This window comes from Rosa chinensis, chromosome 6 (genome assembly GCF_002994745.2).
Source record: "Rosa chinensis cultivar Old Blush chromosome 6, RchiOBHm-V2, whole genome shotgun sequence".
In the NCBI taxonomy this organism is placed as follows: Eukaryota; Viridiplantae; Streptophyta; class Magnoliopsida; order Rosales; family Rosaceae; genus Rosa; species Rosa chinensis.
In genome coordinates this window covers 50196359-50208070 of record NC_037093.1, presented here as the reverse complement: position 1 = coordinate 50208070, position 11712 = coordinate 50196359, and the positions used below count along the sequence as shown (strand labels likewise).

Here is an 11712-nt window from a genome sequence, read left to right as displayed (position 1 = left end):
GGACAAAATCCCGGTAGCCCTTTGGCAGCAAAAGAAATCAAGGCAAGACACGCAGTCTGTGACTGTTGCTGTTGACGGGGAGGTGTCGACTAGCTGCCTGGACTCTTTTGCCTCCTATGCTGAGTTCCTGATCAATACTGAGTGGGAGTTCCTTTTTCACATTTGTGAACGGCTCAGGTTTAGCGGCATGGACAGCAAGACGCGCCCCACAGTCCTCTAGCAATCAGTTTTTAGTTCGATTTTTGGCCATCTCGTGGTTGGGCTGAATAAGTTATTCTTGGCAGAGTTGAAGCCGTCGCTCGTTGAGCCCCAACTGGAGAATGAATCTGAGGGTCTTTGACGGGAGCTGGAGGAGAAGTCGAGGCAGCCAGCGGACTCCAATCGTGCACTGGCACAGGCGGAGGTAGACCTAGTAGACAATAGGGGCAAGTTGGACGTCGCCATTACCCGAGATGTTGAACAGAACATCAAGGTGTCTGAGTTGGAGCAAGAAATAGAGAGTTTGAGAAAGCAGCTGATAACAAAGGTTAGACATATTGACATGGTTCAGCGCTAAGCCACCGCCTAAGTCGAGGAGCTCAAATGACTGGAGGGCGAGATTACCCGGGTGGAAGCTGAAAAGCGTCAGATAGGAGTCGCTGCTGTTGAGGCCTTCAAGCAGTCCCAGGAATACAAGGACTCGCTAACGGTGACTGTGAAGGCTGGTGCTGTGGTGAACTTCCGCATGTTGGATGAGAAGGGCGTCATTTATTGGGATAAAGCAACCCATCCAACGGGCTGTTGAGTCAGCCGCCATCCTCCGAAGACGGATCTGACACTGACCAACCCGAGGGTGTGCGGTCTGGCAGTGGAGAGACACTCCAGCGGACTGGTAATGGGTCTCAGCAAACGCCAATGGCGATAGCGTCAGACGTATCTCACGCTCAATATCTGGCGACTCATACACGGGAGGATGACACTATAATTACGCTGAGCCCCACCACTCAAGGGTCCGACCATATGAGCCGTTTAGTAGCCAGACCGCGCAAGTTGACGGTGATGGCGCCGCTGCCCCTTGAAGAGAACCGTGAAGATCCTCTTTTTTTTCCCCTGTTATTGCCATTGAGCCGTTTGTACTTGTAATCAGACAACCCAGGTACGATTCCATTTCTTTGGTAGAATTGGTTATAATATTTATGTCATAGTTAAAGTATTATCACTATTTCCTTATCTTGTTTTCTTGAACCCTGTGGATGTAGTGATTTCTGGAATGGTCAGATAATAATTGTCTTTTACCCACTCAATCTATACTAAATCCAAGAACTTGTGTCTATTATTGAATTGTTGTGTTTACGGTTTGGGGATTACTCTATGGCGATAACATGATACTTGCAGATCATGTTATTTTTGGTTGCTTGCTTCTGATATATTTATGATACTTGCATATCATGTTATTTTGCTTGCTTGTTTTTTACAACATGTTGCTTCTGATATATTATGTATTTGCCTATGTTAATTTTAGAAGCATTGTAAAGCATGAAAGACAACTAGCAATTATTGCTTTTTCATTAGCCATATTTCAAACATTATCCACTTTGTAATAATGAGAAAAACTGGATTAAAATTTGTCTTCATGTTTAGGTGCATTTGTGTAGTTTGTATGCTGAAGGTATATTGGATAAAACATAATCTTGGATTGGTAGCTGTTTCAGCCCATTTCACACTGAGATTCCCTGTTCCAGTACCTATCAGTTTAAAAGAAACCAACAAATTTAAATGTGTGTTTCTGTTGATATATCTGCAATTAAGTTTGTCTTCTTATTTGCTTTTCTGTTTTTGCGTAGTATAAATGGATAAAACATGGATGGTTGATATACATTATTTTATTATTAAATTATTAGTGGAACTTATTCCTATGAAATCTACCTTTTGACCTTGAGTTTCTGCCTATATATTATGAATGATAATAGAATTTGACTTTTTGTTTATCTTCCTATCACTTAGTCAGAACTGTGTTTGTGTACACAGGGGGCATTTGAGATTGGTCCTGAAAAGAGGAAAATTGTACTGGAATAAGCTTCATCAAAATGGAGGGAGTTCAATTCCCGGCTTACAAGCCATTACATTATGCCTTACTTGGATGACCGTGAATCTTAAAGTTTCCTCCAGATGATTATAGATTCATCAACAAATTAAGATCATTGGACCAATTTGTGGCTGAACAGACAAACCCAAAATTTCTCGTAAGTTTTACATTAAGGTTGTTGTGTTAAGTTGTTATATTAATATGGTATATGGTGGATTAAGTGCATATGTTTTTCAAGAATTGCGTAGGATTGCACAAGCGCAACGTGAGAAGAATAAGTATCCCCACCGAATGTCCAGTAAGGGATATGCTAGATTAGAGGAAGAGCTGGTAAGTTAACATAATTGGATAGGTAATTTGTTAACTTAGCTGTTAATTTATCACCACAAGTTTAGTAACTCATATTTTTGGTAGTCTACAACAATGGACGAGGAGAAAATTGATAGAGCAACACTATGGATTGCTGGACGATAAAACAAGCAGGGAACCTTCAAGGATGAAGAGACAAAGCAATGCGTTGACAAAATTGTGAGTATAATTTTGTGAAGTTCAATGTGTACAGCTGACCTTTTGTTAACTATTATGCTTATTTAATATTTTGTGAATGTGAGCAGAGGAACTTGAAGGAGAAGATTGCTAGTGGAGAACTAAGCACTAGTGGAAGTGATGATGTGTTAACCTTGGCTTTGGGCACTCTTGAGCATGGTGGTAGAGTGTGAAGGATGGGAGGCTATGTGAATTCCTCATCTTACTTTCCCTTCCATAAATGTAAAAGGGCGAGCTTCCAAGAGACGGTCCGGTTTAGTGTGCAAAAAATATTAGAAGAGGAAAGAGATAAGATCATTAAAGAGGCAAAGCAGCAGGCAATAAAAGAAGAGAGAATTTTGGGTTCGTAAGTTAGCACAGATAGAAGCAAAGATAGATGTAAGGGAGGTTGGGAAAGCAGCTAGTTCTCCAGCAGCACTAGAGAAACACATTCCACATGGATCTACATAAGGTAGTTGTTTACAGACCGCATGTCCAACATTTAATGAAGCTTGATGTGGTCAAGTGGGAGACAAAGTACTGAATCTTGTGGATGGAAAATCAATTCATAAAGCTGTTGATGTAATTGAGGAAAGGGTATTGGGATGTAAAAACAAAGTTTCAAAGAGGAAGGAGTGTGATGGAAAATCTGTTTCCAACTCCAAAAAAGATGATGAGCTAAGCAAGTTGAGTGACCAAGAAAAGAAACAGGTGGTTGATCATGGAGTTCAGGGACAATTAGCTGGAGAGAAGTTGGTTAGTTATTTAATCATTTGTCTATATTTATTGCAAAGTAGTATAGTTTTTATTGATTGTGGACTATACACACACGCAATGTATATATTTATGTTTGATTTTAAAATTCCAGCTTTTTTGGGTGTTCCAGGTACAAGGAACTGAGATTAAGGCCAAGTTCGCATTAGGTTCAGTTGATCATATTGTAGCTCTTGGCACTGTTATGGAACACAATGATCCCTCCCAAGTTTGTCATGGTTATCCGCTAGGGGATAGTAATTTGCGTGTTTCAGTCTCTGTTGCAATTGAGGAGAATGCCTTGGTTCCATTTCCTATGGGTGATGAAATACGAACTGTTAGGCAGACCATGGGGAGTTGGGTAGCATGGCCGAAAGAGCTTGTCATAATGTCACCTATGCAAGTACGTAAGTTCTCATAATAATTGTAATATATATATATATATATATATATATATATATATATCCAAACATTGATCTGTTCATATTCCTATTTGCTTAAGCTTGTAGCATATAAGATTAGAAAATCTTATATTAATTATGTATGTGTAGAAACCTGAGAAGAGGAGAAAAAAGAAAGTGGTACAAGAAGACGATCTCTTTGAGGATGAGTTTAGCCTATAGTCATTGGTAGCTTCATTACCAAATTCATTGAGCATGTTGTGCATGTGGGGTGAGGTCGGATTCAAAGATGGGAAGGCTATCACCATTCAAATTGAGGCTAAAGTGTTTGGGCGTGCACGGAAAACATTTATACTAGGACAAGACGTGAACAGAATTGCAACCATGAGAGAATTAACTGGTAACTACATAGCCATATACCAGAGGTAAATTTCATGAATCTATTTCTATTAAGTACCAAAAGTTATCTAATTGGTGTATCAATGTGAATAATCTGTTGCTAGATTCAAATTGGTGTATATACTTGTAATTTGGTACCTCTATGATATCCTGAGTCAGTATAAAATGTTAGATATGGTTGCTTTTGTTGACCCTACGATGATTGGTGCAATTGGATGTGGGAAAGGCCAGGAAAGATCCTAACATATAAAGGAGAGGCTGATATCTGCAAAACCTGGACATATTTTCATGCTCCCATATAACTCAGAGTAAGTATCGGCAACTTACTGCTAGCTATTGTTATATATGTAATACTTTGCTTGTAGTGATACATATGGGCCGTTAATTAAAATCTGATTATATTGTTATATAGTAAACATTGGGTGTTGACTATTATCGATCCCGAATAAGAAATTGTCTATTTTATGGATCTTATGAAGAGGCGATTACCCACTGGAGAATGGGTTTCGATTGTTAATAGGTAAGTCACAGTCATATAAGTTTGAATAATGCATGTTGGGTAGCATGGCTATTTCTTAAAACCTGATTGTGTGTGCATGTGTTATGTTTTAGTGCAATATCCATGTATAATGCACACAAGGGCAGGAAAGGCCGAAGTTCGCCTCTATGGAAAAATTTGTCAGTATGTACATTTTGGCTATGTTAGATTCTGGAATGTTTGGAAATTTGCTATGTTGGATTGGGTTTTAGGGTCTGTTGCTTGAGCTTGGTTCTCACAACTTGGTTGTGAACAACAGTTTGTTTATCAATCATGACCTAACTAGCTGGAATAATTTTCCAGAAACAATGTTGCATGTATATTACCACAAAAGATACATATAAAGCCACATTGATCCATATCATTAGTGTAACTATATAAGTTGAATTTGTCAAGTACAACTAAACATCCAAAGTAGATAATTAAACTACCAAACAAACAAAGAAAGCATTCCTAGTCTAGCTAGACCAATGCATGCATGAATCAAAAGCTGATAATTGTTTCATGTGATCGATATCTATCAGCACAAGCAAAAATTCATCATGCTTTCCAAAAACATATGCAACGGCTTCTACACATATCTATTAACCACAAACCTAGCCCACTCATTCCTCATCTCATCAATATCCAATTGGGTATAAACATGGTTGCTTCTCCTCTCCCACTGAAAAAAATTCAAGTAACCCAAGTCAAAATTACCATAAAAAGCTCGTTGAAACACAAACAGAATAAACAAGCTTTAATTGTACCTTGTTAACAAATGAAAAGTCCTTATCCTCAATGATGTCTCTCATGTATCGCATGATAAAGTAGCCACACTCCTTGCTGTTAGGTTGAGAAGGAATACCCTAAAAGCACAGCATAGCAAAAAATAAGAAAAGAAAGAATCCAAATTAATAATCATGAAATAATCACACAACTGGTTTATAATGCTCACACAATGGTTGATAAAAAAGCATATGTTGTTTGAATTCTCCTCACACAATTTGATAAGGCAATCTCAGTTGTCCAAGGTTCAGTCATACAACACAATGCATAATAATATGTTATCTGACTGTAAAAGGATTCAAAATTAAGGCTTATCGTATAACAGTTACTAGATGTTAGCCAATTCGATTACAATATTCACACCACAGTTAAGACAATATAGCTGTTGTGTGAACTAACAACCAACAACAGAAAATAACAAAATTCTGTTGTGTGAGATTCATAGTACACAACAGAAATAAAATTATCCTTGTTGTTTGAATCAATCAACAGACAAGAGATATCATTTCATTGAGTTGTCTGTTACTTATCTCAGACAACAAAGAAAAAATTCTATCTGTTGTGTGTTATGAATCTCAGACAACAGCTAAATTTTATTTTGTGTTGTCTGAATGGCTATGTCAATGCCGAGGCATCCCCGCGCATGCCATGCCAGGCACATGCCTGCGCAGAATTTGCACAATGGAAATAATTATTTGTTGAGGAAATGAATATAGGAAAACGGTGAAATCACTGTTGTGTGATTTTTCAATCACACAACACTCATTTAGACCACAGTGAAGCTGGTCATCACACAACTCTAAATATCTGTCGTGTGACTAACTTATTGTAGTAGTGATAGAAATAGAATTCGAGTTAAACCCTACATTGAAAAAGAGTATTTTTGATAGTGTAAATGGGTGAACTAAGTAAACTTCAAATTAATAGAAAAATATGTTGAGTAAGAAGAACATGTATGGTGAACAAAATAGTTAGTACTGTGGCAATAGCTGCAACCATTTCAAAAATATGTTGGGTAAATGTTTCACGTATTTTCCAAAGTTGTTCAAAATTGGAACATACCTGGGAGAAAACATCTTAAGCACTGCTGGAGGGGGCAACTAAAATTTCAAACATTTTGTTCTTTTGAGGATGAAGAACAAAAAGCAAAAAGGTAATAAGCCTCTTCGGTTTCCATGTTAACATGTATAGTTGTGACTGAAATATTAAAACATATATATAAGAACTAAAATATGAGATTCATACTCACATACATCTATTTTGAGTAGAAAAGGTCAACCACTCATTGAAATTAAGAAAGCAGCACAAGAACGATGTATCCCTGTGTGGTCTTCATAAAACCTCGTTTACAGAGTACCTGTGAACCCTATTCTAACAACAGAATAGACATATTTATGAATTTAAAAAAATGCATCTTTCAATGTTCTTAGTTTGAAAATCTTTTTTATGATTTAGACATATTGATTTCATTTGTTTCTTTTTTGGTTATTCATTTCCCTAATTGTTCATGTTTCCCATAATCAAACATTCAATGCTAGAGATGAGCTTAACTGGTGTACGGAACTTAGATACACAGAGAACAGATATTGCTGCAGTGAGAACTTTGGCTAATCTAGTCTTTGAAGGTTTTTTTTTTTTTTTTTGGGTTATTGTTTGATGTCTTGTGGCTCAAGGAACTCAATTGAAGTTGACTACTTGACTAATAAACCAAACGTTTCTACTTCTCTTATTTTTCAATCAGCATATTCTGTTCTTTGGTATCAATATTGTGCATAAAGAATTGGCCAATTGGATTTGATCTGCTTTCTAACTCGGGTTTCAGAGATGAAAATTCTCCAAGACACCCATGTTTTGACCAAACTGTCAATTAGCACCCTTGATAAGTGGCAGTTTGGCACCGATAAGTTTCAAAATAAGCCAATGTTTGTCAAATCGTCAAAATAAGGTCAAAAATATCTTTCATACTTGTGTGTAGGCAACTATTAGAGTTGAAAAGCATCGACACAAGAGGAAAATCTAATACCTGATAATAAGCCACATGTACTTAATAACTGGAACTGTATTTGAAGCTCATAACTGGAACTGTATTTGAACCTTATAACTAGAACCGTATTTGAACCTCAGCTCTCTATCACCGCTGTAATTTTTGAATACTGTCAAAAGGTTGAAAGTTTCACTATTACAACTGAAAAGTAGTTTAGGAATGGACTGCACAATGATCAGCTGGTTCCCAACATCTGTTATCTTTCCAAGAATTCTCTACAGCTCTGTTGCTTCTTCCCCTACTGTAACTGCAGAATCTTAAGAAACAACAACCAAAACAAAAATATTAACTTCGAAACTAGAAGTTCACAAGAGCAAGATCTGCATCTCAACAAAAGAAAATGACATGTAATTTTTCATTCCACACTGCCCCAGCATGAGTTAATGTTGTATCATACAATTACTCCTTTAGTTAAATTGCAGCAATAATTTGGGACATCTTCAATTAGATAATATAATGAGCTGATCAGATTCGTGATGTAATTAATCCACAAATGAAATTTCAGTTTGAAAACGTTTCCTGTTCCCCTTTAATGTATGCTCTGTTTATGCTTAACTTACATTTAACAGTGACCCAATAATATGTACAGGCCAAATTAAAAAATAATAAATAAAAAACAAATGGGCAGTTGCAACTTCAGACAATCCACACAGGGTACAAAAGGAACTTACATGCTTCATTTATCGCTCCAACAATATCGCTGACATGATTGCTCATTCCTTCAATCACTTCACTAGTTTCAAGATCAGCGTCAAGCTCTCGTTGGAAGGCCATAGTTACAAGGGAGGCACCGGATAGGAGTCCCCGAGACCCATCAGGTATTATGGAAAAACCAAAAGGTCTTAAGGCACAAGATGATTTTCCAAGCCCTAAAGCACTATTAACTTCTGACTGGCTGATAGGTGATGCTATAATGAAAGAGCAAAACTCATCCCTGGAAGCCTCTTGTAACACATATTCAAAATTCTGTCACATTTAAAAGGTTTCATGTAAGTCAATCCGGAACAAGGAAGCACCAACATGAACTAGTTAGAGCATATATCACCTCTGCAGACTCTGTTTGCATAACTGATTTTGCATGTAAAGTAATACAGTTGCTGTCATCGTCCGTGACTAACGTTATCACTTCTTCAGGCTCTTCCATCTCTTCTAAATGTGACCACTGCCATGTATAAAATGTTAGCAGTTCATATAGAGTGATTCAAAACAGCTTAACACCATATCTAATATTTTAGCAAAGTTATAAGGTTGCTCCATACCTGTAATTCCCGAGTCCTTTTGACAAGAAAGTTAAAAACTGTGCTCGGAGTTGCTTTGACTCGGAAGGTAGTCACTGCCATGTAATTATCTTTTCCTTCTGCATCAGCATCCTTCAAAATCTGAACTCCTGTGTCTGATAGTAAATCCCATTTAGTTTCATCTGGATGCTCAGTTATGTAATTCAAATATGCCTTCTTCAACCTTCTAGTCAATGTCAGCAGAGCAACACGAACTGAAAATGCTACATTCAATTACAAAGGTTATTCCAAGAGAAATACACAATATATAGTCACAGCATAGTTAAATAATTCAAATATGTACTCACTATCTCAAAATAGTCAAGATCACCTTGAGACAACTACCAGTAATAGAAAACTTAGATGACACATTTGCATTAAGTATTGCATTTCTGGACTACTACAGCCATGTTTAGCTGTCATACACAAATATATCAAAGCATTCACATGGTTAAGACATTACCTTGAGAAAAATTATTAGGCAGTCTAAGAGTGACAAATCTACTTTCGATCCGCTTTTCTTTGGTTGACAATGTACTAATCCAGCGCTTTGCTCCGAATGCCAGGTTTGAATTGATTACTCCAGAGTATATACTATCTTGGACATTGCATTTCTGTACTTCCATATTCTCAATCCATATAACCTGCATGGATAGAGCAACTCAAATGTTGGATTAAAAGTTCCATACCGCCAGTATTCCATAAGACCATACCCTGTATATAATTACAAATGTTTGCAGATAGTGTATTAGCTACCTCAGAATGATCATCACGCCTCCTAATGATGACCCCAGAAGGCCTTCTCTTACAGTTCACTTTCAGTGTAGAGTCAATGTGCGGAAAATAGTCGGTCGATACATCAACAACAGCCCATACATCTGGTATGACTTGCCTCAAAAACCTGACGAAACTGAATTTACGTGTTGGCATACATGGCATGGGCAAGAGAAGTTCAGCATTTATCTGGCAAATATAAATCATACATCAGATGAGCATCATTATATATAATCAGATTATCCTAGACCTCACTGGCATATAAATTAGCAATAAAGTGGAAATTCTCTTTTTCCAAGTAGTCATTGTAACAAAACACCAGTATCATGTGCTTAATGTTTACCGTTTTTACACCCTTGAAATTGTCACGGGTATGTGGTGGTGTATTACACGCCAAATTACTCATAACACCACTCGGCACTTCATCAGTTCTGTGATGAACAATGTTGCTCAAGGCTGAAGCCCATTCATCCTGGAAACAACGACACAGAACAACATACTCAACATTTAAAGAAAGAATCAAAGAGCTCATAACAAACATAGAAATTTAAACAATAAACCAACTAAGAAATTAATCTCACACACCACATTTGTCATGGCAGCAACCACAGTCTCTAGCTTGAACGGAACAACACCGCTGTCAATGGAATACTCAATCTCCATCCCAGGAGAGGGTGGAGCCCTGAACATCTGCTGGAGTTCCTCAATCGAACCGAGCAGTGGAACCTCCACAACCCAAGTGTTTGCTTTCACAGCCATAGTCATGACCTCTTTGTAAGCTGCCATACATATGTTATAGCACTCCTGCATTTCTAGAAACTTGGGCACTCCCTTTGGCTCCTCGATTCCATTCGAAGACGACGCCTCATAAAACTTGACAAAGTCAATGTTATTAGTGAACATTTGGAAACCCATTAACCCCATTTCGATCAATAACACATACAAGAAAGTCCATTCATGTCACATCAAGACCAATCAAACACCCGCAACTCTCAAAATCAAAATTAAAGTGCAACAATGACTATCATTTGGGTTCAAGAAAATAATCACATAAAGAAAAGATTATGAGAGAGTGAGAAGAGTAGTCATACCACCGGTTCCATGTCCATGTTGGGATTTGTAGCCGTTGGATTTTCAGACCCTGACCCAAATGGGTGTGGACCTGCAAAGAAATCAAGTAGACTTGGATTCAAGAAACCCTAAACCAATGTGACGAGTCAAATTGGATAGGAGTCAGTGGTTTGACCCTTGGTCAGAGTCAGAGAACACCTACAGATGGTGGCGAAAATGAGAGCACCTTGAGAAGAAAAAACGTGACCGTTCGGGTTTGCTCGTTGCCGGTTATATAGGTTTGGCAACCAGTGGGGCACGCGCGACGCACGTGATGCGTATATTAAGACTTAAGTGGGGAGAAGGTAAAAAAGAAGGATTTGGGGATCCGGCTCGTCATTATCTATCCGTCTACTTTTCATAAAAGGAAATCGATTGTGTGTTTGGGTCTGTCCCTGAGACTTTGTTAGCTGATGTACTTCAACTTAATTATTAATAAATAATCGGTCCCTTTGGCAGATAAAGTGATTATAAGGAAATCGATGGTGTATAATTTTAGTAAAAAAAAGGAAAAAATAGAAATAGTATTCAATACATCGACATGTACTTGCATCGATAGAATTAGATGGCTAGATAATAATAAGTTTTTTTTTTTATTAAAAAAAATTGCCTATAAATAACAGTGGATGAGATGTGTTGAATCTGCTGGTTCAATATAAAATAATTTTCCTTGCTCGAGAGTAGAATTCCTTGTTTGTATTCCAATAGTTTGGATGTGATTTTTTATTAGGAAATAATGAGCATATCGAAATTCAATTATGATAAATAATTTTTTCTATTCGTGAAATTTCACTTTTTTCAATTCTGTTATTTTTCTCCACCTTTTAATTTAAGTCAAAGGATTTTTTTTTTTTGGTCTGAATTTAAAAAGTCAAAGGATGAGTAAGCTAAAAGAAAAAAGATTAAATAAATAAAACAGATCGAGGAGGATTTCGCTTTGTACACTAGCAGCTTGAAATTTGTAGTACTCATTATTCATGAACTTCAAGAATGCTGAGGCTGCATGTACTCATCAACTTCTGCATATATGTACATAAACCTCATTAAAAAAAATAGAC

General features: G+C 37.2%; 1 protein-coding gene and 1 long non-coding RNA gene across 3 annotated transcripts; both read right to left on the bottom strand.

The window, feature by feature from the left end:
* Positions 1–5032: 5032 nt before the first annotated feature.
* LOC121050153 lies at positions 5033–6591 on the bottom strand. The gene is made up of 3 exons (XR_005802132.1): positions 6512–6591; positions 5431–5529; positions 5033–5345 (listed from the first exon to the last, which is right to left on the bottom strand). It is a non-coding gene; the product is annotated as an uncharacterized LOC121050153 (long non-coding RNA).
* Positions 6592–7497: 906 nt separating this feature from the next.
* On the bottom strand, positions 7498–10842 carry LOC112174463 (homeobox-leucine zipper protein ROC2). Of its 2 annotated transcripts, none has more exons than XM_024312242.2 (9): positions 10636–10842; positions 10130–10417; positions 9888–10016; positions 9527–9733; positions 9234–9414; positions 8753–8994; positions 8539–8655; positions 8165–8459; positions 7498–7749 (listed from the first exon to the last, which is right to left on the bottom strand). In XM_024312242.2, the coding sequence occupies exons 1-9, from the start codon at positions 10651–10653 to the stop codon at positions 7709–7711; spliced, it is 1518 nt and encodes a 505-aa protein (XP_024168010.1). In that variant the 5' UTR covers positions 10654–10842; the 3' UTR covers positions 7498–7708. The 2 variants fall into 2 exon arrangements, with proteins under 2 accessions (XP_024168010.1, XP_040365267.1); XM_040509333.1 differs by having other exon boundaries at positions 8753–8985.
* Positions 10843–11712: the final 870 nt, after the last annotated feature.